The sequence below is a fragment of the Labeo rohita genome, chromosome 2 (assembly GCF_022985175.1).
Source record: "Labeo rohita strain BAU-BD-2019 chromosome 2, IGBB_LRoh.1.0, whole genome shotgun sequence".
NCBI lineage: Eukaryota > Metazoa > Chordata > Actinopteri > Cypriniformes > Cyprinidae > Labeo > Labeo rohita.
Window position 1 is genome coordinate 6938503 of NC_066870.1, and position 25901 is coordinate 6964403.

Sequence of the window (25901 nt, forward strand, 5' to 3'; positions counted from 1 at the left end):
AATGAATAATGTTAATTGTTAACATTAACACCAGAATTCAAAATATTTGGAAAATATTTTATGTATAAAATGTTATTATTTTTCACCTAAATATAAGCATATATTGAGTTTACATTACAAATTATTGAGTTGTGATCTAACTGTCTAACATGTTCTGTGCTGAAACATTTAAGCATTAAATATTATTTTAAATAGTCAAAAAATTAAACTTTAAAATATGGTCCTAAAAATGTTATCAGTTTGACAGGATTTGTTTTGGATGGCATATGTGTATTGTATACAAACAGAGTAAGAGGAAGTGTATATTAATATTGAGTTTTGTGTGTGCTGCAGAAATTAAAATAAAATGCAGCCTCATGAATTTTATGATCATAAATCAATCATTTAGTACATAGTATTTTAGTTTTTTTGTATTTGTCAACACTGGAAAATGTCCAAGATTCTCAGGCGGATTATCTTTTTGTTGCAATCACTAGCATCTCTCAAAATACTTATCTATCACACGTGACCTTTACATACTGAGTGCACTTTTTAAATAACATTTCTGTGAATTGTACCAACTTATGCAATGAAATGCTGCAGTTGACATCAAAGGAATTAAAGTACGCATTTATTTTCCATTTTTGTCTAATCCGTCTGATTTCTGTGGGGATTAACAGACCAATCATGAATATTGAGCGAGCGCTCATAGGTTAGAGATGGGATCTACCACCAGTGGATGCACAGTGATAGGTGCTGGTGACAGCTGAACGAAGAGGAGCATCATGGGAGTAATTCCTCATATCACCGGGTAACATTTGTTGTTGGTTTCGCCCATTGAAGAAATGATTCTGCATGTTGGGTCAGTGCGATTTATTCAACTGAACCTGTGAACTGTAACAGACTTGAATGGACCATCAGTGAAAGTAAGGTAAGATATTATACAGTATATAATATTCATATAATATCATGCATTATGTCAATATAATAATGTAATGACGTGTGTGTGTTTGTTATAACTACAAATTCTCCATCACAAGTTTGATTCGCAACAAATATTTATTTTAAGCAATATTTCATAAATCATATTTACCTGTATCCTCATCTATAGAATCTCTGTCATGGTTTACCTAAACCTATGCATGAATTATGCAATGTTTTACTACTTAAAACTTAATTTTGGGTACCAATACATACAAACTAGAGATCTGTCCATGTATGCTTATACAATTTAAATGTGCCAATTAATTCTCAGATTAGTTTTATATTAAGGATTCAATTCACTATACATCCATTGTGATATATTTTTCATTACCTTTAACAGTTTAACCTTGTTATAAACTTTTATTCATTTCAATGGCTTGTTGTGGATAATCTAACTCTGTGAAAAAGTATTGGTATTACGCAAACTCTTACATAGTTTGTTGTGCGTAAGAGGGATTCAGAAGTATTTAATCCACTAACATGGAATCCATAAATAGCAGCTCTGCAAAACCTTGCACTTCATTTTGTTTAAGTTTGTGTCTGGCATTTTTCCTTTAAAGTGTCCCTTCATTGCAAAATGGATGAGGAGACAGAGGATCTCTCTGGGACACAACCACTAAGGAATGTGGAAGACCAAAGTGCTGAGCTACCAGATGACCCTCAAAGTGGACCCTCCACTGATCTATTGAAATCCAGTGCATCTTTCCTTTCCTGCTCCCCTGCCCCTGGTTCAGCCGTTTCTGCCCTGCAATCTAAAGTCAAAGCAGTGTCCCAGAGAAAGCTAAAGGGGACTGAGAGAGATGATCTATTACCCGAGAGTTCCACAGAAGAATCAGCGAAGAAAAACCAAGATGATGAAGCGCTGTCTCCTTGTCAAACAGAATACACCGAGCAGAGTAATAAGTCAAGCCCTGATGATAAAGAAGTGCTGGAACCCAACTCTGGGATGCAAGGAGAAAAACAGACTTGCAACAAAAGTGGGAAAGACAGCCCATCTCAAGGTACACCAGAAATGTCACGTGGACTTTGTGAAGGGTCTAGCCTAGAGAACATTGCAGTGGGTGTAGCTGGTGAGCCTCATGGGGACATTGCAATGAAGTCTACAACGTCTTCTCCCAGGCACTGGGCTCCTCCCAAGGGCTTTTGGCGAGTGGCACGACCTGAGACGTTACTTCTCAATTCAGAGAGTTCCTCCACACTGGCGATTCCAAAGGATGTACCACCCACAACTGAAGAGGGTATGAAACGGAAGCCAAAACTAAAGACTGTGGGTGCAGTTGTTCACAAGGAGCTGCAAAAGTCCGACAGCTTGGAAAGTGCTTTTCATAGGTGTCTCCAGAAAGAGACTGGAACAGCAGAACCAGTTGGTGGGCTGTGGAAGGCAGACAGTTGGGAGACTGTGTGCTTCCGGGGAGGGTCTTTGTCTATTGCAGAGAAGGTTGAGATGAACAAGACATACCTGAACAAATACCAGGCTGATGCCATTGAGAGCACAACTTCCATGCATGCAGAAGGACAGTACCAACCACCAAAGGAGCCACACAGAAGTAAGGCCTTAGGCTAAAGGGATAAACCAAAGGGATGAAAATACTTACCACATGTCACAACTTCTTCAAAATATCTTTGTTTGTGTTCCTTTAATTACCCTGTGCAGTTTTTCACTTTATTTATGATTTAACCAGCATTAATCACCCATGGGTCACTGAGCCAAAACTCACAGCAGGGAGGTTAGTATGATCTCTCAGAACAGATGTGCCTGCCTGTCACCGTAATTACAGATGTGGGGGAAGGGTTTGGGAGAAAGTAGAGCAGTGGAGATAACAGTGTTTTAATACCGTACAACGTAGGGATAGATAGGCTGAAATCTGCCAGCTTGGTTTTCTGGAGGGTTGTGTAACAGCAGGATATTGGTTCAGTGGGTTTGTACTATTCTTCCACTTGCACGTAGCATCCTTACGTCAACGAAAGTTTAACACGTATCAAATGGGTTTGAGTTCATTATTCTACAACAGTATGTGTTTTTGTACAGATTTACCTCCCTACAAAGTAGGTGATTGGGACTCAGCAATCATCACAAAGGACCCTGTGTTTAACTATAGGTAAGACACATTGTCCTCAGTCAAGAACATCATTGAATACAGTTGTTCATTTCTACTCAGCTGTGGTAGACCTCTGCCAGAATACAAATCCATGTGAAAGACAAACATCTCGTCATTTTAAGATTAAGGCATGCAGATAACATTCCCATGAAAAAGATTACATAAAACAGATTTAAGCTTCTGACATTCTGTATGTTTATTTCTGATTTGTGGGAAGTGTGGTGCAAGATCATTATACTGACTGTCTAATTATTTAATGTTCATGGAAGTAAGCCTTTTGTAAGTTTCGATGGCTGTTGAGACATCAAAACATTTGACATCATCATTCATTGTGAATCGTCATTATACAAATGCTGTGTTCACACATTGTCGTAATTACCGTAATTCCGAGATGACAATACGTTACATTTTACTCATAGCTTTTCATGTCCTTGGACTCGGAGTTAGTGCCTAAGTAGCGCCTAAATGAACCTGGCACCAGTCAGGTGGTACAGCTGTCACAGGTCCAAGTCATAGCTTTCAAAACATTCCGAGCTTACAAGTTGTAATTACAAGTTCTGGAGCACATGAAGGCTTTGGCATTGATTGTGTTGCCATAGAAACATAATTCAGCTCTGAGTAGAATGTGACGTGTTGTCATCTCAGAATTACGGTTAATTGTGACGTGTCGTGAACACAATTTATTTTCTATTTTGGACAGGCCGCTGATCTCCACAACTGAAGTAACTCTTAGTCCACGTCATGAACAAGCAAAGCGTCTGTTAGAAAGAGCTCGATTCAAAGCACGTTCTCAAAACCCTAAGAGTGAAACCCCCATCTGCCTTGGCCAAAGAGAGGGCCTGTAAGTCACCTCAACACTTTCTATTGCCTTGTTGTTGTTCTTTCACATCATGGTCTTTTTAAAATCATCTACTACTACTTTTTTACTGTGATCAAACCAAAGCAATCCCATAACCCATATCCTATGATACAAAGAAATATTCATTTAAGCAATTCATTCAAAGTTGTGTTCCTGTGTTATATAATCACATGTATGGCTTGTAACATTTGGCAAGCATTTTATAAATCCAGTCACATTCAGTTGGAACACAAATAAAAGTTAATGATAGATCAAATAAATCAAATCAGAAATGTTAATCTATTTAACTTCAAATCAATAATGCATTTGCTGTTCATTTTAATTCAGGTTTAAATTATAATTATGTAACATTATGCAGTGATGTAACAGAGATGTAATGATACAGATCACCAGGTGTTCTGTAAAAGCTTTTGTATCTGCTTTATAGGGAGGTTTTACCAATCAGTATGTCATCTACACTGCACAGTGCTGTACTTGTTACAGCTCAGGAGGAGGTTACTTCACCTGTTCATTCACCAGACATCCGGGGCAGGAACCATGAGCGTGGGGTGCGCTCACGCCGGTATGGCCAGTCGCCCACGCGAGTACGTTTCGAAGACGAGTCAGAAAAGGAGGCTGAGCGGCGATACCTGGAGCGGGTGCGTGAACGTGGGCCAGTTGTGGCTGAGAAAACCCATTCCACCCAAAAGGCAGAACCGGGGTACAACATGCCAGAGGAAAGCATGGGAGCGGCAATAAACTGGGTAAATGTTGGTATCCCCGTGGCCATATTAACCAAGGAGGGAGAGTGTCTGGCTGCCATGGTGCCAAAGGATGAAATTCTCAGGACATGTGAAGCCTGTGGAAGCTTCTTGGGACCTGCACAGAACAAAGATTGTCATGCCCAATCAACGCACAGTTTAGTAGACTCTCAGGAGAAGGCAGCTCCTCGATGGGTCACCCCTGGTCAGTCATGTCGCCGAACCATCCACCCGACCTGCAAGGAAAATATCGTTTTCACTGGAGGAGTCAGCCTGGCAGAAAGTGTGGGGCGGGGAGGTGTAGGAGGTGCAGGAGAGAGCACGTCAGCTTTTGGGAAGCTTCGAAGAAGAAGCAGGAAAGGGGAAAGCAGAGGTGAAAGCGGTAGTGGTCCATATGCTCGAAGTCAGGATTTATGGGCTCAGAGAAGGAACTCCAAAACCAGGTCAAGTCTGGAGGATAAAACTACTCGTTCTAAAGTGAAGACACATGCACAAGGTGCTACAGAAACCTCACCTGATCTTGAGAATAAAGATCTCTCTAGCAATGTCAAGGACTCTCCTCCCCATCTCCCCATCAAATCAGCTCTGAAATCAGGTTCCAAGAGTCGGCCGACAGGGCAAAGGGTGGTCAAGCTAATGCCCTCGGTTCAGTACCGCCTCATTCACCTTGACCACAAGCTGGATGGGAGCTCCCACCACGAAAACATACAACCTGAAGAGCACCTCACTGTCACTCTCAGTGCCTCCCCTCAGGATCATCCCGTCACCTCAGGGCTGACTACTTGCACCAGACCATCTTCTCTCAGGTATTCTGCATCTGTGCTAACCACAGACCTTCAGGCTCTAACAATATGGGACCCTGCAGGGGACCTAGTCTCAGGTAAGTTTACCTGGAGCAGTTAAATCAGGGTTCCTTAAATTTTGCTCTGGACCAATGCCCTGCAGAGTTTATCTCCAAACCTGATTGACCACACCTGAGCAAGCTAATCGAGGTCTTCAGACCATTAGAAAATCACAGGTAAATGAGTTTGATCAGGGCTAAACTCTGCAGGACAGTGGCCTTCCAGGACTGAAGTTGGCCATCCCTGATCTACATGAATAACAGGTTTAAACAACCTGATTCAGAACAGTCTCCTCGATTCCTACTCTAACAAGGTTTGCTCATTCATTTGTTGTACATCAGGTCATTTGGCAGGTGAGGGTGTCTGCAAGGATCCCAGAAGCGCTTGCACAGCACCTGTTCCCTCAGATTGCCGCCCGGCTTTGAGAGCAGTGGGTACATCAAAGGCAGAAGACCTGAGGTCAGAACTTCTGAGAGCAGAGCACCGAAAAGCTGAAATACACTGGGATGACAGTGTAGTTTTGTCTAGGTAAGCTATTTCTCAAGAGATCCCTTACTTGATCTTGTGTGATCTTGACTCCAGGCTGCAGTTTCTTATATATGTGTTGGCAATTCCATTATAAAATAAACAAAGGTTCCTACAGAAATTAAACTCACCTGATGGAGTGTCAATAAAGTTACCTAATTAGATAAGTTAAATAACCAAACTGTGGGACTGACCCTGCCACTAACTCAGAACCTGGTTACCCAAAAATTACCAACAGTATGTCAATAACCCAACACAATGGTTTGGGTAAAAAAACAAAAAACAAATAAAAAAAAAAACATCATTTTTAGAATTTAAGATAAACATCTTGTAGTCATTTACATGTTTCATTATGGACTTATTCTTTCTCCTATGTGTAGGAAAGCAGGGGAGCGAGAAGGGCGGCCTAAGCTATCTCTCCGTCGCTTTTTCTCATCCATGGGACTGAACAGTATGGGTAAACTGGTGAAGGGAAGCCGGTCCAACAGCATGGAGCACCTGTGTTTCCCCGCTGCCCGGTACAATTCTGCAAGTCCTACACACAGAGGCCTAGTCCCTTTGAAGAGGACCCCCCTCTCTCCAGTCTCTCCACACAGTGAGTTCTTTTCTTTGAAAAAGAGAGTTAAAGAGTCCACCAACAGTAGCACCCCACCCTTGCAATATCATAAGAGACCATTTGGACTGTATCTCTGGCTTTGTATAATGAAATTGCAAAACGTATCGGCTCACCTGCTGACCACAGTACATCTGTAGACTTACAAAATAGACAAAACTGCTTTCTGTTTAAAGAGGCAAATTGACATAAGATGCGTGTTTACTAAATTTACTTGCTGAGAAAATAAGATTATAGAAAATTGAATACTAAAGGCTAATTCACACAGTCAGATGCTAACCAACAGTAGCAAAGGCGTTTATCGGGTTGTGTCAGATAAGTGTGTTAACCCTGCCAGCGTCTGTTGCAGTTGGTTGCCGCTTGTTTTGGCCAACTGAACATGTTCAATCGCTGTTTGTCAGGTCGTGAAATGTTTGAGAAGTACAGTAACGGTAATCTGGTGTTGGTTGGTCTTTGGTGTGTGAATCTGACTTAATATCAGTAGGGTGAACATAAAACCTGTCTGGGTCATTCTTATTATATAACCAATGACATAGCCTATTATTTATATGGCAAAATATTTGTGCACCATGCTAATATTTGTTATACTCTGATGTGATTGAAACCAATAAAGTGCTGAATTACAGTAAATAATTTTTCACAAATTGCAATAATATTTCACAATATTACTGTTACTGATCATTTACTGATCATATTAATCAAACAAATGCAGGCTTTGTCACAGTTAAAAATGAGCACAAATATGTTCCAAACAAGCTGTTTTTTAACAGACTGTCAGGTAAGTTACTGGGTTCAAAAAGTAGCAATGTAACTTGGCTGAAGGTAAAAGTCCTTTTAAAGGACAGGGGCAGGAGGAAAGTACGGACGGTAGGCTTACTGATGAAGACTGAAAACTGGATGTCCTCAAGGATGTCCTCATGAGTGACCCAGCATCTTTCCTCTAGGCTGCATTCCTCCCAGTCAGCAAGATATTCAAAGCAGCTGCCCTGTTGTCGGGAGTCCAGAATGGTGTTGACTTGGTAAATGTTTCCTTCGTCCTAGTGAGGAGGACAATGTAGCGGTAACTCAGAGTGCAACAGGGCAGTTGAAGACTGATGTCCCTAGCGGAGAGAGAGAACTTTTGTACTGGGTGGTACTGCGGTGTAGCAGTTTATCTGGCATTGGCCTGGCTCTTTTGTTTCCTAACTGCCCTCTGTAGGTGGATGTGTGCTAAGTCTCAAACCCTCTCGCTCTCACGGAACCAGTGGTTGACAGCTAGAATCTCCGATGGCTCTTGTGACCAGGGAAATGGGTGATTGGTAGCCGAGTATACACTGGAATGGTATTAGCCCTGTGGTTTCCTGGTGTAATGAGTTGTGTGCATACTCGGCCATGGAAGGTAGATGTGTTATGGCATTATGACTGCAGGTATCTCCCTATATCCTGGATCTTGCACTCAGTCTGGCTGTTGGTCTGAGGGTGATATCCTGAAGAGAGACTCACAGAGACACCAAGTAGCTAGAAGAAGGCATGCCATACTCTGAAAATTTACTGAGGACCTCTGAGACAATCTCCTCAGGAATCCCAAAGTGCCAGAAAACATTCTGGAAGAGTGACTCTGCAGTCTCCAAGGGAGTTGGCATACTCTTGAGGGGTATTAGCTTGCAGGCCTTTGAAAAGCAGTCTTTCACTACCAGGACGCAGGTGTTGGATTCTGAGGATGGTAAGTCTGTGAGGAAATCTATCCCAATATGGGACCCAGGGTCGACGGGGAATAGATAGTGGGACCAGCTTCCCAGCGGACAGTTGATGAGGAATCTTTGAGAATGAGAATAGGCTCTGGAGATGAGATTTCAGGATCAGGGTTGTGTATACGGTAAAGAGCATCAGCTTTTCGGTTCTTGTATCCAGGTCTATAGGATACTGTAAAGTTCAAGCAAATGAACTTCACAAAGATATTCCAGGTTTCTATGGCCTGTGATTACCTCAAAAGGGTGTTTGATGGCTCCCGCCATCCAGTGTCTGCATTCCTCAAGAGCCAGTTTGATTGCCAGCAGTTTGCGGTTATCAATATCGTAGTTGCACTCTGCCGAAGACAGTTTCTTGGAATAGAAGGCACATGGATGGAGTATGGGAGGCTCACCTTGACACTGGGACGGAACAGCTCCTACCCCGGTGGTGGAAGCATCAACCTCTAGCACGAAAGGGAAATTAAGGTTGGGGTGAGAGAGGGTAGGAGAGGTACAGAAGGCTTCTTTTAATTCTTTGAAGGTTGAGATAGCTGTGGGGTTCCAGGACAAAGGCAGATACAGATGGTACTCGCTGAGCTTCTAAAGGACCTTTGTTAAATGGTGGTGATGTTTGGCCAAGTTTTGGGAGTAAATCAGGATAAGGATAAACTAGTAGAGGTACTCCCAGAACACCTCATTCATGAATCCTTGGAATACAGAGGATCAGTTGGCATAACCAACTGGACTCATCCCATCATCCATACTGCATAACCAAGTAATCAAAATAACCTGAAGGTGCTACGAAGTTAGTCTTCCACTCATCACCCTCAAATATCTGGATGAGGTTATAGGTGCTCCACAGGTCCAAACTGGAGAAGATGTAAGCTCTACATAATTGTTCCAGGGCTGACCAGGACCAGAAGAAGGGGCTAACAGGTAACAGTATTTGATGGTCTGTGAATTGACAGCACGGTAATTGATGCAGGGCCTCAAACCTCTGTCCTTCTTTGCCACAAAGAAGAAGCTTAAAGCAGCAGGGGAAGTTGATGGTCAGATGAACTTCTGCTTAAGAGTCTCCTCTATGTACTCCTCCATGGCCTTCTGCTTTGGAATGAACAGGGGATATACTTTCCCCTTAGATAAGGTTACTTCAGGCAGCAGGTCAATGGCACAGTCCCAGCCCCAGTGTGGTGGTAGTTTTGTTGCCAGTTGCATACTGAACGGATGGTAGGCTGAATAGGAAAGACTGAAGCCTGGACATAAATTGGGGGGGGGGTGTCTAACTCTTTGACAGTCTTAGAGAGAATAAGAGACTTTTTCAAAACCATTTTTTTCTGAACAAAAGAATCTTGCCGAACCAAGGTTTTGAATGGTAGTGTATCATTTTCTTTTGATTTTAAGGTGAAATATGCCATGTTTTCATGAGATCCATTCTGTAATAAAAGTACTTAGTGACACACAAAAAAAATTTTAGGTGTGTTAATATTCTAAACTATAATGTCCATGTAATGTCAGACGTTTAAACACAGTAAAATCCAAAACAAATCAAATTCTTAGTTTATTTATGTTAATGTATATTATAAGAATATTGTGTTAAGTTGTGATGTTGCTCTTTGCCACCAGGAGTCTCCTTTGGCTCAGTTACGTAAAGCATCTTCTGTCCAGAGCCTACAGTCCCCAAAGAGGAAGTTTGAACGTTCCACTATTTTAGGAGAGTTACCACTGCCACTGAGTTTGGCACCGAGGTGTGTAATATTGCATTTGATAAAATCTCTATGTTAGCATTAAAGACTTATTCCTCAGTTATCTAATCTCTTGATTCTGCTGTAAAATCATACTAGATGTGTCAGATTTCTGATTGGGCTGTTAATATATGTTTTTCAGGGAGCTTCAGAAGGAAGAAAACATAGAGGAGTCACTAGAGGATTCCCGAGGAGCAGGTCCACTAGGGCGGCTGGTGCAGGCCTTTCCTGATGGGACTTTACTGATAGAACTTACCAGACCTGCCAACAATGGACCCTTTGGCTTTGTCATCTCCAGAGGCAAAGGAAGACCTGACTCAGGTTAGACTTCTAGTCCCCCACACTTTTGCCTCCATTAATCAAATCTTTTAAAGTTATATTATCAAAATAATTTATGATGGTTTTATAGGTATATATGTGGAACGGGTTGGAGAAAGTACCACAGAGAACATCTACACTGGACTCCTGGGTGTTGGAGATGAGATTCTAGAAGTCAATGGGGAAATTGTTGCTGGACTGACCCTAGATCAGGTTACACGCCTCATGACCCGTGACAGCAAAGCCAAGATCCGGATTCTTCCACATTCCTGGATCAAGCACTGATGGGCAAAATACAGAAGATGAAATTATGAAGATAAGATCACATATAAGAGAAGGTTACAAAGTACTTTTAGCCAGTGTTGTTCTCCATTCATGGGTTAAGAAATCTAGAATGGCTTGCAATGCATTGTTTACAAAGAAATATGAAATAAAAAACATCTAACACTTGTGGGTTTTTAATAATTTACCCATTTACTCACCCTCATGTCATTGCAAACCCATATTACCTTTTTCCTTCTGTGGAACACAATAAGAAGATATTTTGAGGAATGTTGATAACCAGACAGTCCAAAAAAATTAAAAATAAAAACAGAAGAATGAAAGACAGGTTTGATGACATAAGGTTTGGCAACATGAGTAAATAATGACAGAATTTTCATTTTATTTGAACAATGACTTTAAAAAGCTAATTAGTAATTACCTGAGGGACTATGACTATGCTGTTAAGTCCATAGACACTAAAAGTATTTCACACATGACTGAAATATGAATACTCTGGACAGTGCACAAAAATACTGAGTAATTTAATTGCATGAAGCATACTTTTAAAGTCTTGTCACTTTCTCCATCTGCTGGTCAGTCTTCAGTAATGCAACTTTTTGAATATAGTATAATAAACATTTGATGAAAAAAAAAACATGTAAAATCAATACTTTTTCAAGTAGAAATGCTTTTTTTTATGCTATTTTAAATATCTTTAAAATATCTTTCTTCAAATTATTTTTACATTTTAGAAGGGCTGAATTTTTTCCTCTTAAGAACAAAAACTGAATGAATAAATTGACACTTTTTATCAGTTTATATAAAAAATGAACTACTAAATGTTTTATTTTTGTTGTGTGCTTTTTATTTGTTCATTTATTTGCATCCAAGTTTATGTTTTCTTTTACAGTCCTTTCACTGAAATGAGGGTAATAGCATTGCATATAGGCTAAGCAAACTCAACCCTTCCCAGTCAGTGTGTCCTCACCTCTCTCACTGGTATCCTATAGCACGGCATGCTGCTGCACATTCAGACACTATGACGGACCTGAGAGCATCTGGAAAGCTTCTGTTTGGACTATTACTGTTAGAGACATGGATTGGCTTTATTCACACACTCATTGACCTGGAGCCTGTCCTGCATGAAACACCTCTACTCAAGCCTAAAGTAGTCATTGCAGTTTTGGCCCGTAACAGTGAACACAGTCTTCCTTATTTTCTGGGATGTATCGAGAGACTGGATTATCCCAAGGATTGCATTTCTATCTGGTAACGTTTTTTTTGTTTCATGTTCATGGAATATATCCTTTCAAATTCTTTGCAAATGTTAATTTCAAAATAATTTTCTATGAAAAATAGTAATAGGAAGATGTATCAAGCTAAATGGACATACCATGGTAACACTTTATGAAAACTTACATTAATATCAGCCCTCATTATTATATTTACAAAGCTTAACAGTACATTGCATAGATAGTTTGATATTACCTTAAACTTTGATGAATGCATTTTTATATCTGAACACATCACTGAAGTGCATGATTGCTGATATATTTTTAGCATTACATGCTTCTAATATCTTATTGCTGAAAGTTAGCGTAAAGTGTTAGCACTATTATCACACAGTCTAAGATATATAATACATGTGTCAGTGGTTTTGTATTTGACCACACACCGAAGTAAGCTCTTTGCTTTAAATTACATCAGTCTGAAATATCCGGGAAAGCTTGAAAAGTAAATATAACAGTGAAGTGAAAGAATGTGTGAATGGGCAAAAGAAATGAAGGAGAAAGTGCAGGGAGTTAATTAATGTTTAAAAGTTTTTTTTAGAATAGTTTTATAGAATTTTTTGTGTTGTTTCTCCTTTTGTTTGCATAATGTATTTGAGCATTTTTTTTTAATGCTCTGCTAAACCTATTGTGAACCTTGTAAATCTGTTTGTTTATCTATGTATTTGGGAAACCTTGAAAAGTAAATATGGGCAAAAGGAGAAACGAAGGAGAAAGTCAAGGAGTTGTCACTCCAATAAATGGCAAAAATGTGACCAATGATAATATATTTTTTATATAATTTATTTGTATAATTGCTTTTGTGATTCATGTATAATTATCCAGTTTTATAAATAATTAATACATTAAAATAAAATTAATATTTTTATTTGACTTAACACTATTATTATTATTAATAATTTTATTATCTTACTGATTTTATTTATTTACACTATTTATTTATTGTATTTTTTTTTTAATTATGTGCACCATTTTGAAAACCAAAACACAGTAATGTGCTTATTTTAGAATGCCCTTTTTATTTCAAACTATTAATGGGAGTAATAAAACAAACTTTGAGACTTGATTCAGACCATATTGGGCACTGACTGCTCATTATGATTTTTATTGTAGTTGTTGTAGAATTTCCTTTGCTCAAAATAAATTGCTCTGAAGAGGTTTTGAAGCCAGATAGACCTTTATTAACAAGTTAACAAAAGTCTGTGTAATGTTCGAACACCACTCCAGAGTTTTGTCTCATGCACACATATATACATCCTGAAGCATTCCATATATGCACCGTTGTATTTTTGGACAAGGTATTTTTTTTACCATACATGAGTTCGTGAAGGTTGATCAATAGCTGTCATGTATTTCTAGCTCCTGCACAGGTTCTTTCCATACATGAGTGTTTTTCAATAGTTTTTTTTGCTCTAAGCTCACTGCTTAAGTTAATACACATAGTCAGATGTTAATAGTAGAATAATATCATCTTATGCATAGACATTATTTTATGTTTTATATTGATTCAAGATGAATGAAAATCTTCTACAGTCTCTTAAAAACAATTATTTTAATACATTTTAAAAATGTAACACATTACTGCAAAGGTAGAGCTGACATTTTTTATTCTTTGATGAATAAAAACAGCATTTGTTTGAAATCTTGAAAAACAGCATTTATTTGAAATCTTATTTGAAAGTCATCTTCTGTAACATCATCAGTGTCTTTTCTGATTAACTGAATGCATCCTTGCTGAATAAAATTATTAAAAAAAAATCTTGTCCTCAAACTTTTGAACAGTAGTGTATAAATATTTGTATGGCAAGATGATGGTTTTGAAAAGAACAAATGCAACCTTGGCTAATTCTGGTCCTAACATTCTGTTACTTTCTGTTTGTCAGGGCTGCTACCGACCACAGTATTGACAACACCACTGCAATGCTGCATGAATGGCTGTCTGAAGTAGAAAATTTGTATCATTCAGTACATCTGCAAACCATGGAGGAGGAGGAGAGGTGAAAACACATGACATTACATTACATTTCAAAGTACTATCCACCTTTTTCTTGTATGAGCGGATGTGGCCATTCATAAATTTTATGGGTCTGGCTTCCGGTCTCATCCGCAACCAGCTATTTTTAGCTGTAATAAAGCAGCTTGTGCTGCTGTTTGATATTGCACATTGGTGTGTCTTACCATATTATTTTAATGTATTATCTTAATTATGAGCACACTGGTTTATAATGCAAAAAGTTTTACAATTTACTGCATGTTGTTATTCTTCTCGTTATTTACCTATAGAGGCTAATGAACCAGAAGTCTCAAGCATAGGCCTACACTGCAAAAAAAAAATGGTTGAGTCAACTTAAAATAATTTGTAACCTGGCTGCATTAAAATTTTAAGTTCAGTCAACTCAAAAAAAAATTTATTTAACTTCAAATGTTAAATTATACTAAGTGACAACTTAGATCTTTGAGTTGAATCAACTTAAAATTTTAAGGCAGCTGGGTTACTTACCCATCTGTGAAGTTTAGCATACACAAATATCTAAGTTGATAGTTAGTACAACTTAACATTTCAAGTTGAATAAACTTATTTTAGTTGACTGAACATAAAATTTTAAGGCAGCAGGGTAACAAATTATTTTAAGCTGACTCAACAAATTGTGTTTTTTATTTTTTACAGTGTACTTCCGTGTTGAAGAAAAAGGTGGATATCTCTCTACCATATAGTCTCTACCATAAGTAGCAAACTTTGTTTTACAGAATTGACATACAGTCACCAAATGTAAAACCTTTTTGTGTCTGTATTAAGTATTTAGTTCTCGTTCAATTTATTTTTATAGTTATTATGTGGATGAATTGGGCCCTAAGCACTGGATGGAGTCTCGGTTCATCCATGTAATGAAGCTGAGGCAGGCCGCGCTGACATCGGCCAGGACTCAGTGGGCAGACTACATCCTGGTGAGATTACCCCTCTTTCTGTTATGATTTTAGGTCAGCTTCCAGATGTGTGTTACAACTGGCTGTATTATCATATTATATTGAACTATTCTACTATAAGTAGTTCTCAGATTTTATTGAGAATATGGTGTTACAACCATACTAAAATCTGTGCCTACACTAAAATTGATTTAATTATGTGAATACCATTGGAATATTATGTCCAACCTACTCTATCATACACAAACTTCTATGGCTTCTAAAATATCAACATGATCAAAACTCTGCAAAAAAGTCTATTGTACACAATCTAATGCATGCCTTCTGTCATCTGATTGATTCTAATTAACACGATAACCCGTCAATACCGGTATACAGCAACACCCATGAGTTAATTTTGTATGACTGGTGAAATATTTTGTTCTCTAGTTTGCAGACAGTGATAACCTGCTGACAAATACACAAGTGCTGAATCAACTGATTGCTGAGAATCGGACGCTGGTTGCTCCAATGCTAGAGTCAAGAACACTCTATTCAAACTTTTGGTGTGGAATGACCTCACAGGTACAGGACACTACAGTTTACAATTGCTTGGAATCATATGCATATGAATGCAGGAGACCAATATGGAGATGTATCATTCTGAAAGGTGTTGCAAGTTAATGCAAAGACCCTTTGCATTCCACTCCTTTTTAAAGTTCAATTTTGGCTGATATGATGTTAAGAAAACTACATTATGCATATTTTGCAAATTCATTGTCATTTGTACTGCTTCATGTGATTGTAGTTCTTTCCCTCACTTATACACAATTTTTAATCTTTGTTCTATTTGTCTGATATTCAAATTCTGGTCTCCTTCAAATCAAAGCCTGTAATGTGATACACCTCTTGCAGGGGTCCCCAAACTTGGTCCTGGAGGGCCAGTGTCCTGCAGAGTTTAACACCAGCTTGCCTCAACACACCTGCTTGGACGTTTCTAATATGTCTAGTACGAGCTTGATTAGCTAGTTCAGGTGTGTCTAACTGGAGTTGGAGCTAAATTCTGCAGGACACCGGCCCTCCAGGACAGAGTTTGGGTACCCCTGACCTCGTGGGTAGTGGGTTTGGTTCATGGCTTATAGTTCTTTCATGAAGACGTTTTAAAAATCATTGTCAAAAATTATTTGGAAAAATACTAACCAAAACTGCATAGATTGCATGGTAAATGTACTACTGAATATGTTGCTCTGCTAATTTATGCTGTCTAAACCACAGAAAAAACATGTGGAAGCTTCTAAATCATATAAAGAAGGACTTAGTAAACAGAAAAAAGTGCAATATATTGACAAACTAAAGTTAATAGGTGGTAAAGAGCAGTATTAATTAAGATACTAGCCTAATATTTCACCTACCTGACCGGAAATTATAAGAACAAACACGAATGTTGTCAAGACTCTTGCCCTGGAAATCCTGGTTCAGTTTGGCCAACCACAAATGCATTCTTTCCTCAGACAGTCTTTTGCAAACTTTTACTTGATTTGTTATAAGTTTTGCCAGTCTATAGTACTCCAAATGTTTTTCCCGGTCCGACCGATTGGTACAGCCCAAAACATGACAATAACTGACCGTTTTCAGCAGCAATAATCAGCTAAACTTGCAAGTTCCATTCGATTCAGTGGCACTGTTTAAATTCCGTACCGCCAACATGGCCGATTGATGACGCGTCTTTAAAACACTCCCCACTGAATCCACAAGTTTCCGGGGGGGCGCTACTGTAAGAAAGAACGTAGGTACAACTTCCGGTGAGGTGGCGGACGTAGTATACCAGTGGTATTTGTGTGCTAATTAATGAAGAGCTAATGTTTTTAGACCATTGTTTACTTTGTAAAGATGCACACCTTTATGAGAGATGTCATTACCTTCTTATATGCACACTTCATTTGCCCGAGGCCCGTGTCCTGCTTGTTTATTTTGAACCGGAAGACGCTCCCACTTTTGACACAAGGCCTCATGGGGCGTAGGAAACTTGTGGATAGACCAATTATCTGTTTGTAAACATTCGGGATGCTAAATTTCACCTTCATAAAGCCAGATCCATTCATTGTAAACCTAACTTTAGATGCGCGCGCATCATGGTTGCAGAAAACCCGGGAGAGATAACCTTTATAGCTAGAGAATTACACGGAAACGGTACAAAATAGTAAGATTTACAAATATTATAGATAACATTGATTAGATGTGATTTTCAAATTTTTCTCCGCATATTACAAGAGCTTGTCACTCAGCGATAACCACCGTTATTCAACGAAACTTCCGTTAGATAGTGGGTCTTTCAAATCCGAAACAGGGATGACGGTTTTTTTTTTTTTTTTTTTTGTGGGCGGTTCAATTGGCAGTCTGTGGAGCTATGGAGTGAAAAAAAAAGGTAAATTTTATTTTATATTTCAAAATTCTGACTTTATTCTCGAAATTCCGAGATTATATCTCACAATTCTAATAAGGAAAAACAACTCGACATTCTCTCTTTTCCCCTCAGCTCAGAAAAGGAGTTTATATCCCACATTTCTCTCTTTTTTCCCCCTCAGAATGAACAAACTCACTAGTTTTGAGTTAAATCGAGTTATAAAATCCGTATAAATGAGTTCCGTATAAGGAGATACAAACTTGCATTTGCCAGAAAAAAAAAGTCAGAATTGTAAGCTAAAATAAATAAATGTTATGTAAAAATGTTAATAGTAATAGATTCAAATAATATTTAACGCTGTAAAAACGCTCGTGCTTCACTATGGAAAGTGTCCGAACCGTCGAACACACTTCTCTTTGTAAGCAGTTCAGTAAACAAGTTAATGCTGAATAACTTACATTTTCGGCAGGTTCCGCTGTTTATTTTGGTCCATCAGTGAAAACAGATGGAAGCCAAAGCAGAAACGAGCGTCACACAAAAACGTTTTGCTCCTGATTGAGTTCCTCCTGTTAGTGTTTTTGATAGTGATGGGTCGTTCTTGAACGATTCGTTCATTTTGAACAAATCTTTAATGTGACTCGGGACGAACGAGTCGTCTCGGGGAGTGATTCGTTCAGTCGCGCATGCGCAACATCATATTAAGTTCTGTACTGGAATTAGTTCACCTGTTTGGGTCTTCGGGTTTTTAGAGTCGTTCGTTCACCTTATGGGGCTGTGACGTGATGAACGAACGACTCAAACCCGAAGACTCGAGAGATGAACTAATCAATTATTTTTCCAGCTCAGACTGCGTTGGTTAGCTAATTGGGCTGTCAGGTGATGAACGAACGACTCAAACCCGAAAAACTGTCAGATATGAGGTGAGGTGAGCTAATCATAGACTAAAGACTCAGGTAAAAGATGAATTAATCTTTTCTGTTTCTTATAGCATTATAGTTTTGTTTTGTTTGAAGTGTGATCAACGTTTGTGTAAGCAGTAGATGTGTTGAGGAGGTGACAGGTAACATTTTAATTATATTTTGCTGAAATGAACGAAATGACTCGAAAAAAGATTCGTTCATTTTGCTGAACGAGACTCAAAGGTCCGAGTCGGTAAAATGATCCGAACTTCCCATCACTAGTTTTTGAAGAATCATTTGACCAAACGATTAATGTCTCACTCATAATACAGTCACTTGTCGCCACCTACTGGTGTATCAGTGTAACCTGCAGAAAAGATACGGAACTAGCTGTAGTAAATAAACGTAATATAAATTCTTGACAAACAATACCTAATATCTTATTTTTATGAGTCTCCTTTTTGTTTGCATATGTATTTGAGCATTTTATTTTTTGTGCGCTACTAAATCTCTAGTGCATATTGAAAATCCGTTTATATTTTTATTCAATTATTTTTCCTGCAGGGGTATTATAAGCGAACACCACATTATATACCCATCCGAAACTGGAAGTCTACTGGTTGCCACCCGGTTCCCATGATTCACTCTACAATGCTGATAGACCTGCGGCGTAGTGCTAGTGCGGCCCTGGCCTTTTACCCTGTGCACCATCGCTATCTTTGGGCCGTGGATGATATCTTGGCTTTTGCATTTTCTGCAAGACAAGCAGGTAACAATTGCACTATACCTACACCAATGTATATAAGTAAGTCCAATTAAAGAAGAGCCTGTAGGTCACTGTTGTATGTTTTATATTTGATGTAATGTTTAAGTAGCATTTCAACTTAATGCACTATGACTTAAAACATTTCACATGTTTGCCACAATCACTGGTTAGGTTTCCTTTGAAATGTCACAAGCTGTTTTCTGATCATTACTACTGGAATATGTGTGTATTTGACGTGTTAACTGATGTCATTACAACTTTTTAGATGTTATATTATTCTCTTTATAGGTGTGCAGATGTTCATATGTAACAAAGAGCATTATGGGTACCTGCCACTGCCTTTGAATACAAAGCAGACTCTGAAGGAAGAGGTGGAGAGCTTCAGCCACACTGTCACAGAGGCACTGAGTACGTATCAGTAAATCTGCTTAATCACAAATCAATGTGAAAAACTGACAAGGGTTTTTACAGGTCACACAGAAAGCTGAGTAAGCATAGTGAATGAGTGCTGAGGTGATGTTAAATACAGTATTAGTATATTATGTGAGTGGATAAACTGTGAAGCAGCATTCACCACTTCCTGTTCTACCTCTGTGTCTCTACCCAGCTAACACAAACACTTCACTGTATGCCTCTCTATACAGTTTTCACAGGAAAGAGAGAATTTTCACTCCTTTATGACATCTCTCACACATTCTCTCTGTTCTTTCTGACCCTGTCATTAGATTAGCTTGACTTTGTTTTGAAATCTGCATGTTAAAAGAGTTCATTGTACTATGAAAACATAGTGTAAGTTTCAGAACTTAAGATGAACCAACAATAAAATAAACAATAAAGTGTTGTGCTTTTCCCATGGCTCTGCATATTTCTCTCACAAATTCCAGCAAACAAGCTCAAAATTACCTTATTTTGCACAAAAGGTACGTGCTTGTTTCATCCTAACAGTCTGTAGCACATAACACGGCTACCCTAGTGAAAAATAAATATACTAAAATGTATTTAAAATATTTTTATTTCATGCTAAGTATACTACAAATACATTTACATATTACCTCTGTAACAAAAATTAACAATTTTTTACCTAATGCACTTTAATTGTGAGGAAATAGTGCTAAAGTCCAACTAAAGATATACTTAAGTATATTCGATTGTGCTAAAGTGGAACTATTGCATGTATACTTTAGGTACACTAGAAATATTTTGTGTTTCATATCGTATTTTAGGCTTAATATCAACAAAAATGTGCATAGTGCACAAGTAATACTCCATAAGCTTAACTGCAATTTTTATATCAGTAAAGTCTCGAGAGAGACTTATGTCAGTAGATATGTTAATAGACTTGAACGATACTTAGTGTCAAATAAATGCATTTCAAATCTATTACTTTTTTACTAGGGTAGTTTTGTGGTTGTATCAAAGTTTAATATATTTTCCCTCAGAGAGGCAGTTTTTGAAGAATGTGGCAGTTAAAAACCACCATAGTGGACCACCATTGTTTTTGGTGCAAAAACAATTGATTAACCATGTACATTTTTTAATTAAATGATTTTGAATTATCATTCAAAATATATTGTCCAATCAACACCTATTTCTATTCACAACTTTTTTTAAATAATTCACTAACACCACCCAAAAAGTAATAGATTTAAAATGCATTTCTTTTATACAATAGTTCAAGTCTATTAACATATTTACTAACAAATCGAGTGAGACTTACTGATATAAAAATTGTAATTAAACTTTATTAGGAGTACTACTTGTGCACAATGCACATTTCTTAATATTAAACCTAAAATGTGTTCCAATGTCACTATTGATGAGGATTTTATGATCTTTAAATAATATTGATCTTTAAATGAAGAGTTCTGATTCAAAACCAGCTAAAAGCCATCTCGGTCAAAAATGAGATAGTGATACTGAGTGAATGCTCCTGACACATAGTATACATGCATCAAATACTTTAACTTCAGACTTGCTAAATTCCAGCCTTAGCCCAATTAGAAGTACCAGTACTTACATAGAAGCCTACACAAAGTAGCCAGAAAGAAATGCTAATTTTAAAGAAATATGTCAGATGGGTTTAGAGGCTTTTGCATCTGATCTTTTCAAATGCAAAATATTTAAAGTGCACCTGAAGTATACTTGCAATAGTTCCACTTTAGCACAATCAAAAATACTTTAATATAAAGTATATCTTTAGTTGGACTTCAGTGCTACTTCTAAACAATTAAAGTGCATTAAGTACAAAATTAGTTGTTCTAATTTAGCAGGCTTAAATATACCAGTTTAGTATACCAGAAGTACAATTGCAGAGTATTTTTATTAAGTACATAATATGTACATGTATTTGTAGTATACTTAGCATGAAATAAATGTATTTTAAATACATTTTAGTATATTTATTTTTCACTAGGGCAGTCATTAATACCTTTAATTATTATGATCGACATTAAATGAAAACAAATAATCTTTAGTTGTTTTTTTGTTTGTTTGTTTTTTGTTTTTTAGTTGACTTCAAAATGGAAACTTCACGTTATCTCCACATTGCTTCCAAACCTAAAGACACCATGGCATTCAATCAGGTATAGACAGCTAAATGTAGAATATTGCAAAAAGTTGCATCTTCGATCTGTGTCAATGCAATACTCTTATTTTCCCTTTTTTAGGTCTACTTGATTAATCTGAAGCGTCGTGAAGATCGCAGAGATCGTATGCTGCGCTCCCTGGATGTGCTGGGCATAGACGTCACCCTCACCGATGCGGTGGATGGCAAGTATGATGTTCATGTCAATGTTCAACCTATAGTCCTTCATCTCTCCTACTCTATGCAAAGTGTATTTGTCTGTTACACCCTGTATGCCACAATTAAATATGACTCCTTCCTGTTTCTTCTCTCTCTTAGAACCCTGAATTCAACTCAGCTAAGAGCTTTAGGAATTGAGATGCTCCCTGGTTATAAAGATCCTTACTCTGATCGTGTGCTAACTAAGGGTGAAATCGGTTGCTTCCTTAGCCATTACAACATCTGGAAAAAGGTACACAGATAAAAAACACTACCATACAATTAGTTGCTACATTAACAGTCTTCCGTATGATGGTGTTACATGCAAACTACATTGTTAAAATTAAGGTTCTTTATGGTTCCATGAAGACCTTTAACGTCCACGGAACATTTCTATTGGACAAAATGTCCTTTATAATAGAAAAAGATTCTTTATATTATTCAAATGTTCTTCACAGTAAGTAAGAAAAAATGGTTCTTTACGGGGCTATCACTAACAGGTTCTTTGGTTCTCCAAACATCACTAGCAAAAGAGTATTATATGAATGTCAAGTGACTTTCAATGCTGTAAACACTAAATGAGTAATTTTATGCCCATGAATTTTCTTTGTTGTGTGTCGCCCTCAGGTGGTGGAGCTCCAGCAACAGCAGGTACTTGTACTGGAGGATGATGTCAGGTTTGAGCCCAATTTCAAGAGCCGCCTCAATACTATCATGGAGGATGCGAGACAATCAGGCCTCCAGTGGGACTTGATGTGAGTTGTGGTTTAATTATGACAAATTTATTATGGTCAAAAGACCTTTACAGGTCTCTCTTCTGCTTTGAATCTTTATATGGATCCATCACTAGCTTCAACAAAGTAGTCACTGGCCTTCTGGAGTTTCACAACTGCACATTTCATTAACAAATATATAAAAACTCCATTAATAATTAGACATTTGGGTAACACTTTAGAATAGAGAACACTTATTCACTATTAACTACAACTTTTCCCTCACTAAATTCTTAACTTGCTGCTTATTAATAGTTAGTAAGGAGGTTGTTAAGTTTAGGTATTGGGTAGGAATAGGGATGTAGAATAAGGTCATGTAGAATAAGGCATTAATATGTGCTTAATTGGTGCTTACAAAATGGCTAATATTCTAGTAATATGCATGCTAATATGAAAGCGTAAAATAAAGTGTTACTGAAATTTGCATTCTCTTTTCCATCTTTTCTCTTCTCTTTAAGTTATGTAGGGCGTAAACGATTGCAAATTAAGCATCCAGAGCACTGGGTGGAGGGAGTGAAGAACCTGGTGATCCCAGATTACTCTTATTGGACGCTTGGCTATGCCCTTTCACTGCAGGGGGCAAAGACGCTTCTGGGGGCCCAGCCACTCAGCAAGATGCTGCCCGTGGATGAGTTTCTGCCAGTCATGTTTAATAAGCACCCCAAGTAAGTGTTGGTAGATGTTAGTAATTAACATTTAAAAAGATAAATTAAAGGCAATTAAAAAGACTACCTAAGAGACTTCCATTCCTCCATTAAAGTCCAAATCATTGACGTACAGGTGCATCTTAGTAAATTAGAATGTTGTGGAAAAGTTCATTTATTTCAACTCAACTCAAATTGTGAAACTCGTGTATTAAATAAATTTAGTGCACACAGACTGAAGTAGTAATTGTGATGATTTTGGCTCACATTTAACAAAAACCCACCAATTCACTATCAACAAATTAGAATATGGTGACATGCCAATCAGCTAATCAACTCAAAACACCTGCAAAGGTTTCCTGAGCCTTCAAAATGGTCTCTCAGTTTGGTTCACTAGGCTACACAATCATGGGGAAGACTATTGATCTGACAGTTGTCCAGAAGACGATCATTGACACCCTTCACAAGGAGGGAAAGCCACAAACATTCATTGCCGAAGAAGCTGTGCTGTATCCAAGCATGTTAACAGAAAGTTGAAAAAGTGTGGAAGAAAAAGATGCACAACCAACCAAGAGAACCGCAGCCTTGAGAGGCTTGTCAAGCAAAATGGATTCAAGAATTTGGGTGAACTTCACAAGGAATGGACTGAGGCTAGGGTCAAGGCATCAAGAGCCACCACACACAGACATGTCAAGGAATTTGGCTACAGTTGTTGTATTCCTCTTGTTAAGCCACTCCTGAACCACAGACAATGTCAGAGGCGTCTTACCTGGGCTAAGGAGAAGAAGAAATGGACTGTTGCCCAGTGGTCCAAAGTCCTCTTTTCAGATGAGAGCAAGTTTTGTATTTCATTTGGAAACCAAGGTCCAAGAGTCTGGAGGAAGGGTGGAGAAGCTCATAGCCCAAGTTGCTTGAAGTCCAGACTGATCACCTCCATGCCACTCCGAATTGAAGCAGTAATTAAAGCAAAAGGAGCCCCTACCAAGTATTGAGTACATATACAGTAAATGAACATACTTTCCAAAAGGCCAACAATTCACTAAAATGTTTTTTATTGGTCTTATGAAGTATTCTAATTTGTTGAGATGGTGGGTTTTTGTTAAATGTGAGCCAAAATCATCACAATTAAAAGAACCAAAGACTTAAACTACTTCAGTCTGTGTGCACTGAATTTATTTAATACATGAGTTTCGCAATTTGAGTTGAATTACTGAAATAAATTAACTTTTCTACAACATTCTAATTTATTGAGATGCACCTGTATATTTTATCACATTTATGAAGAGTTGCACTTGCAATAATGTCTTTTGAAAAAGGAATTGTGGTCACACTGGTTTGGGGTCCAATTCTCACAGTTTACTAGTAACTATGACTTTTGCATTAATAAACTCCTAAACTGCTGCTTATTGACATTTATTAAGGTAGTTGTTAAGTTTAGGTATGGGGTAGGGTTAAGGGATCTAAAGTATGTCCATAAAGAATAAGGCAGTAATAAGCATTTTATAAGTACTAATAAACAGCCAATCTGCTAGTAATATGCACGCTAATAAGCAACTACGCAGTTGTGAGCACTGGTCCCTAAACTAAAGTAATTTTTGTTTAACTAACTCTAGTTTTCCTTCTGTAGGGAGGAATACATGTCTCGTTTTAAACAGAGAGACTTGAAGGCTTTCTCTGTACAACCTCTGCTGCTCTTTCCCACGCACTACGCTGGGGAACCAGGGTATTTCAGCGACACTGAGACCTCCATCATCTGGAACGATGAGACTGTGGCCACTGACTGGGACCGCCATCACATCCGTGGGGACAGCAGTCGTGGTGATAAGAGCCCAACGCCCATCTCTGAGAGCAGCCCGAGGGATGAACTCTGATACAGCTCTTACAGAATTAATAAAGAACATGTCAAAAGTTTTAAGAAAATGTATTTAGATGACAGCTCAAGGAAAGAACCATGGATGTGGAGTCAATATACAGATCTGGATTTTGTGAATGATACTGATACAGCTAGCTAAGCATCTATACCAGTTATTACCAATGGGCACTAATCACTAATGGTGATTTTTTCACATTTTGATATAATAAAATAAATACTAATATAGTTAAGTGAAAATTTCTCACAAAATGATGGATTCATGGAATGTGCTTCTAAAAAAAAGCTTTGTCTTTTTGATTTTTTTCTTCTTTTAACAATGCAAAACCTCAATAACATGGTTAGGAGTTGTTTTTTTTCTATATGCAGTGGGATTGAAAATCTGGATATTTTTGTTTGTTTGTTTCTAAAAATGTAAGGAACGTTTTTAGTTAAAGAGAATGTGACAAAATAAAACATTTCAGGTCAGGGAAATAAGCAAATTGCAAATGCAAATGTTCTTGTTGTAGGCAAACAATGAATTAAATAAAAATATTAATCAATTCTCAGACCAGTCTCTTTTCAAGCACACCAAAACAAAAGCACTAATCACTAATGATGATTTTTCCTCATTTTTGATCACAAAATTATGGATTCATGGTGTGGATTCAATGTGCTTCTAAAAAAAAAAAAAGTTTCGTCTTTGTTTTGTTTTTACTATGAAAAATGCAATAACATGTTAACATTTTGCACAAATAGACATTCTTTGTATCTTTCTTAAATCATTTTGGTAAACAAGCACCTCAAATGCAGCTGTTTTTGTAGTAATGTTACAACAAATCAAATACTAAGAAATTCTGAAATGAAATGATTTTACGCCCATAATATATAATGTTAGGTATACAATAATATATAAT

The 25901-nt window shown here is 37.8% G+C and overlaps 2 protein-coding genes across 2 annotated transcripts; both read left to right on the forward strand.

The window, feature by feature from the left end:
- The first annotated feature begins 1540 nt into the window (after window positions 1-1540).
- Window positions 1541-10666, forward strand: si:ch211-13f8.1 (uncharacterized). The gene is made up of 9 exons (XM_051128474.1): window positions 1541-2510; window positions 2993-3062; window positions 3763-3903; window positions 4349-5541; window positions 5845-6031; window positions 6409-6623; window positions 9974-10095; window positions 10235-10413; window positions 10502-10666. Exons 1-7 carry the CDS (start codon window positions 1541-1543, stop codon window positions 9997-9999), a joined length of 2802 nt encoding a protein of 933 aa, XP_050984431.1. The 3' UTR covers window positions 10000-10095; window positions 10235-10413; window positions 10502-10666.
- A 1047-nt stretch (window positions 10667-11713) lies between these two features.
- Window positions 11714-25508, forward strand: colgalt2a (collagen beta(1-O)galactosyltransferase 2a). The gene is made up of 12 exons (XM_051137396.1): window positions 11714-11943; window positions 13847-13960; window positions 14792-14909; window positions 15318-15452; window positions 18735-18939; window positions 19225-19344; window positions 21445-21518; window positions 21603-21709; window positions 21839-21971; window positions 22346-22473; window positions 22950-23156; window positions 24763-25508. The coding sequence occupies exons 1-12, from the start codon at window positions 11714-11716 to the stop codon at window positions 25004-25006; spliced, it is 1815 nt and encodes a 604-aa protein (XP_050993353.1). The 3' UTR covers window positions 25007-25508.
- The last annotated feature ends 393 nt before the right edge of the window (window positions 25509-25901 follow it).

Excerpts from the sequence above, each read along its gene's own strand:
- colgalt2a (XM_051137396.1), top strand. The coding sequence starts at position 11,714 with ATGACGGACCTGAGAGCATCTGGAAAGCTTCTGTTTGGACTATTACTG. Across the intron at positions 18,940-19,224 it reads ATTTTCTGCAAGACAAGCAG|GTGTGCAGATGTTCATATGT; the intron begins GTAACAATTGCA and ends TTCTCTTTATAG. Across the intron at positions 22,474-22,949 it reads GGCCTCCAGTGGGACTTGAT|TTATGTAGGGCGTAAACGAT; the intron begins GTGAGTTGTGGT and ends CTTCTCTTTAAG.
- si:ch211-13f8.1 (XM_051128474.1), top strand. The coding sequence starts at position 1,541 with ATGGATGAGGAGACAGAGGATCTCTCTGGGACACAACCACTAAGGAAT. Across the intron at positions 2,511-2,992 it reads ACCAAAGGAGCCACACAGAA|ATTTACCTCCCTACAAAGTA; the intron begins GTAAGGCCTTAG and ends GTTTTTGTACAG. Across the intron at positions 5,542-5,844 it reads TGCAGGGGACCTAGTCTCAG|GTCATTTGGCAGGTGAGGGT; the intron begins GTAAGTTTACCT and ends GTTGTACATCAG.